General features: G+C 48.0%; 1 protein-coding gene across 1 annotated transcript; it reads left to right on the top strand.

Annotated features, from left to right (window-relative positions):
• Positions 1-450: 450 nt before the first annotated feature.
• On the top strand, positions 451-1,377 carry LOC311202398 (olfactory receptor 14A16-like; the record flags this gene model as incomplete). The annotated part of the gene is made up of 1 exon (XM_084276989.1): positions 451-1,377. One exon carries the CDS (start codon positions 451-453, stop codon positions 1,375-1,377), a length of 927 nt encoding a protein of 308 aa, XP_084133115.1.
• Positions 1,378-5,500: the final 4,123 nt, after the last annotated feature.

Below are 5,500 nucleotides of genomic sequence, written 5' to 3'. Positions count from 1 at the left end.
AGGGGTCTGCAGAGCAGATCTGAGCACAGGACAGGTGGGATGAGGTCTGTGAGCACAGAGTGGGAGGTGCATGGGCAAAGAGAAGCAGCTGGAGGGACAGCTCCAGGTATCAGTGACATTTTCAGGGAGGGAGAAAGAAGGAACTGCTTCCAGAAATGCCCTGGCAGGGGGGATTTGGGAACTCCCTCATATCCCCTGCAGCGCAAACACTGATATTCTACAGAACTCAGGCAGGAATGAGTTCTAGAGAGGCCACAGCTGACCAGGGAGTCCCAGCAGTGGCACGTTCAAGGCAGCACAAAACAGAGCTTCCACAAGGGACCTGAAAAAAGTCCTCCTTAATACAGAGAGTCAATGTGAATTGGAAGAGGTTGTCCTCATAGAAGAGTTCCCTAACTTCTCACTGTGCCTTTTCCTCCTTGGACAGCTCTCCACACTTGATGGCTGCAGATGTCCAACAGCAGCAGCTCCATCAGCCAGTTCCTCCTCCTGCCCTTTGCAGACACACGGGAGCTGCAGCTCCTGCACTTCTGGCTCTTCCTGGGCATCTACCTGGCTGCTCTCCTGGGCAATGGCCTCATCATCATCACCATAGCCTGTGACCATCACCTCCACACACCCATGTACTTCTTCCTCCTCAACCTTTCTGTTACTGACCTTGGCTGCATCTCCACCACTGTTCCCAAATCCATGGCCAATTCCTTGTGGGACACCAGGGCCATTTCCTACACTGGATGTGTGGCCCAACTGTTTTTCTTCCTATTTTTGCTATCATCAGAGTATTCCCTTCTCACCATCATGGCCTATGACCGCTACGTTGCCATCTGCCACCCCCTGCACTATGGGACCCTCCTGGACAGCAGAGCTTGTGTCCACATGGCAGCAGCTGCCTGGGCCAGTGGGTTTCTGTTTGCTGTGCTGCACACAGCCAATATATTTTCCCTCCCCCTCTGCCATGGCAATGCTGTTGACCAGTTCTTCTGTGAAATCCCCCAGATCCTCAAGCTCTCCTGCTCAGATGTCTACCTCAGGGAAATTGGAGTCATTGTGGTCAGTGCTTGTTTAGGTTTTGGGTGTTTTGTGTTCATTGTGGTGTCCTATGTGCAGATCTTCAGGGCTGTGCTGAGGATCACCTCTGAGCAAGGACGGCACAAAGCCTTTTCCACCTGCCTCCCTCATCTGGCCGTGGTCTCCCTGTTTCTCATCACTTCCCTGTTTGCCCACCTGAAGCCGCCCTCCATCTCCTCCCTTTCTTTGGACCTGTTAGTGTCACTCCTTTACTCTGTGGTTCCACCAGCAGTGAACCCCCTCATCTACAGCCTGAGGAACCAGGAGCTCAAGGATGCCGTGTGGAAACTGAGGACTGGATGTTTTTAGCAGCAGTAAAGTGCTCATCTTCTTCTGCTTATCACTGACTATGGAACTCACGTTAGGACCAGTCTGTATTTACTAGGGTTTTTAGTTGTTGGGATATTTTTCCTCCTTGCTTCTCTAAACTGTAACAATGTCCACATTCAACCCATTCCTAACGCAGTATCTCCTGTTCTTTTGTAGCCCAGCCACTGTGTAATGAGGAGCTGTGCTCTCTTTGCATCTGGCCTGCCTGCAAACGGCCACAATTTTTCATTGTTTCTTTTTATTACATTCTTAGATTAATAAAATGTTACCAACCATCAGCTGAATCACCTGATTATTGTTTGAACTCTCAGTATTTTCCAGCCATGACGGAAGGGGAATTTGCACCCATTGCAGCAGAAGAAATACTCCCCTTGCCCTGTACCTGCATTACCGCCCGTCTGTCTCTTTCATCTCCCTCATCATTCAGGTCTTTGTATTACTCCTGATGATACAGCCATACCTAAGGACACCATTTCAGCAGACTGGTTGGAAACATGCACTTCACTTTGGTCACAGGTTTCCACCTCCTCTTGCTCTTTTGTCTTTCAGATGCCGTTCAGCTCTCTGGTTCTTGCTTTGAGCTTCAGAGAGTTGGAAATCGTCCCATCATTCAGAAGTCTAATGATGTGTTCTGTTAGAATGTCAGTGTGTTGATAAGTGACCTTTCTATGTATCTGATTAAATCTGTTCTGGGAGAGACTCTCCTCTGAAAGCTGACCCCCTTCACACGCTGCTTGGCCGTAGCAGGCAGCTGAGGAGAGACGTTTCATGGGTATTGAACTCTTTCCACCACTCCGTCAACTAGGAAAGCCCTGAACCCCAAGATTACTGGTGCTGCTAGTGTGCTACCTGGGGATCTTTCATTCCAGAAACATCTTTCATTCCTCACACTTTTTCTTTGGGACAAGTTTCTGGATGTTTTAGCGTGTTTGAAGTTGGACTAAGGTAGAGTCCGAAAATGAATTCAGGTAATGTTAGGACCATTCCCATATCTACAAAATCCCTGAGCCCTAAGGGTACAGCTAAGGGGCTACCTAGGCAGGTTTAAGGCCAGGAGCCTCTTTAAGCCCTCACACCTTTTTTTTTTGATCTATTGTTGGATGTTTCCTGCGTTCTAAGGTGGATGCTAATACAAGCAAAAATGACGTCAGGCAATGTTAGGATCATTCCCGTGCTTTGGAAATGCCCTTAATTTCAAGGCTCCTGGTGGTTATTAAGCTACCTGTGGACGTTTCAGGCCAGGAACATCTTTCATACCCTCTTACCTTTTAATTTGGGTCTGTTACTGGACTTTTAGCAGTTCTGAAGGTGGGTGCTTGTAGAGCTGGAAAATTATTTCAGGCAGAGTTAAGACATTTCCCTTTGCTTTGAAAGCCCCGGTCCACAAGGTTACTGGGTCTGCTATTGGCCACCTGGGCATGTTTGATGTCTGGAAGATGCTTCAGCCCCTCAAAATTTTTTGGGGGAGCTATTGCTGGACATTTAGCATTTTGTAAGGTGGACACTGGTGGAGCCTGAAGATAACACCATGCAATGCGAGGACCATTCCTGTGGCTAGGATTGCCCTGAGCCCCAAGGGTACTGGATCTACTTGTTGGCTACTGTGGAGGTTTGAGGTCAGAAACATCTTTCAACCCTCACACCTTTTGTTTTGGAGCTACTGCTGTGCCTTTTGCTCTTTCACAGGTTGGGAGAGGATGTTTCCCCCGCTGACCCCACCTTTGCCTGACATTTTTCCCATAAATGTGATTAATTGATAACCACTGGTGATGATTGTGTTGTCTGCATCTGTGTCACAGTGATTTCAGGAAGACAGAAAACACAATAGCCAGGGGCTATCTATGCTCATGTGTCCGCCTGGGCAGAGCGCTGGTCAGTGTCCACTGACACCTGTGAGTGGTATGTAAATAAAACTATGAGCCAATCATCCTACTCCATAAATAGTGAGCAGTCCAAGAGCCCTTTGAGCTCTCCTGAGATGACAGTGGGCTGCATGTCAGGATCTCCCCTTGAAAGGGACGCCTCTCAAGGTTACTCCTCGAGGTTGAGACAATCCTTGCCGTGACAGATCCACAACAGATCCTTGGTGAGTTGGGGAAAAGTGCACTAAACTTTGTGATCTTGGCTAAGAAATAGAAAGGATTGATTGTATATATAATCCTTTAGACATAAACCGTTGACCACGTCTGGGACTAAGACTGGATCCAGCCACACCTAGGCTCCTCTCTGAGAAGGGGTTTAGAAAACAGGGGGGTCTTTCTGAACCTCGTTACTCAACGAGAGAGTCTCCTGGACAACTTCATCTGACCCTGTTCTCTATGCACTAACTAATTAAGATTACCTTACTATCAAACCTTAATCACTCTCGTGTTTATTACCAAACACCATTATACCCTTTGGGGTTTTTATGTTTGTTATTTATCAATAAGCATATTGTTGTCTTTCTCTTAAGAGTGGAGTGCATCCCTCTTATCTATCCCATCTGCAAGACAGATGGATGCTGTCAGAGTAGGACAAATATGTCAGGAACTATTAGTAACATTCTCTAGCTAGGAAAGCTCTGACCCCAAAGGTTAATGGGTTGCTTGTAGTCTTCCTGGGGAGGCATCAGGCCAGGAACATCTTTCCACCCTCACACCTTTTGTTTGGGAGCTACTGATGTGTGTTTTGCCGTTTCGAATGTGGATGCTGGTAGAGCCAGGAAATGACATCAGGCACTGTAAGGATCGCTTTCTTAGCTCCAAGAGCCCTGAGGCCCAAGGTTACTGCGGCTGCTTTTAGCCTACCTGGGGAGTTTTCAGCCCAGGAACATCTCTCATCTCTTGCAGCTTCTTTTGGAGCTGTTGCTGGAGCTGTAGTATTTTCGAAGGTGAACTCTGGTAGAGGCAGAAAATTACACCAGGCATTTTAGGACCGTTCCATTGTATATGAAAGTCTGGAGCCCCATGGTTATTGGGGCTGCCTTTAGTCTACCCGGGGAGGTTTCAGGCCAAGAACATCATTCAGCCCTCACACATTTAGTTTCTGAGCCATTACTGTACATCAAGCATGTCCAAAGGTGGATGCTGGTAGAGCCCGTTAGGCCATGTTAGGACGGTTGCCTTGGGATGGAAAGCCTTGAACCCCAAGCTTGCTGGGGCTTCTAGTGGGCTGCCTTTGGAATTTTCAGACAAGGAACATCTTCTAACCCTCACGACTTTTGTTTGGGAGCTATTGTTGGATGTTGAACAATTTCCAAGATTGACACTGGTAGAGCTGGAAAATTCCACCAGGCAAAGTTATGCCCATTCCCTATGCGAGACAAGCCCTTTACCTCAAGGTTACTGAGGCTGCTTCTTGGCTACCTGGGGAGGCTGCAGGCTAGAAGCACAAAATGATGCCAGGCACTGATAGGACCATTCTCTTGGCTATGAAAACCCTGACTCCTCAGCTTACTGGGTCGGGTTGTGGCCTTCCATGGAAGGTTTCAGACCAGGAAACCTTTTCGGCCCTGATAACTTTTATTTGTGAAGTACAATAAAGGTGAGTGATTCTCCCTGTCCCTCCTGTTGGTATTAGTTTTATAAATACATTAATAATGAAAGGAGAACCAGGGAACCATTGTAATGTAAGATGAAGAAAAGGCTGAGGTACTTTGTTTCCCTCAGTCTTTAGTAGTAAGACCAGTTTCTCTCCTGATACCTAGAACCCTGAGTTGAAAGGTGGGAATGGGAAGTGGAACGAAGCTCCCAAAATCCTAGGGGAACTGGATTAGTGGCCTCCCCTGGAGTGGGTGAAAGGAGGCAATGATCCTCCATGGCCCTGAGAGCAATGTCTCTCCTCTGAGGCCTTTGTTGCTCAGATATCAGCCACAGCCAAGGGGGCAAAGACCTCGTTTCTATCAGGCCCCTTACAGCCTGGCTGGTACCCTTGGCCATCTGCACCACAGCCCATCCCACACTGCCCCACACCTGTGCCTGTTTCCCTGCAGGCTGCAGGCAACCAATGCCCTTCCCCACCTTGTCCCTGATGATGTCCCTGCCTGTACTACTGTGTCTCCATACTAGCCAGCTATTCCCAGAAACACAAAGCCACCAGCTCATCCACACTTCCTCAAAGTGAC

Source organism: Gallinula chloropus (genome assembly GCF_964237585.1).
Source record: "Gallinula chloropus genome assembly, chromosome: 30".
NCBI classification, from domain to species: domain Eukaryota; kingdom Metazoa; phylum Chordata; class Aves; order Gruiformes; family Rallidae; genus Gallinula; species Gallinula chloropus.
The sequence above is the reverse complement of the archived record's forward strand: the minus strand, read 5'-3'. Positions and strand labels throughout refer to the sequence as shown.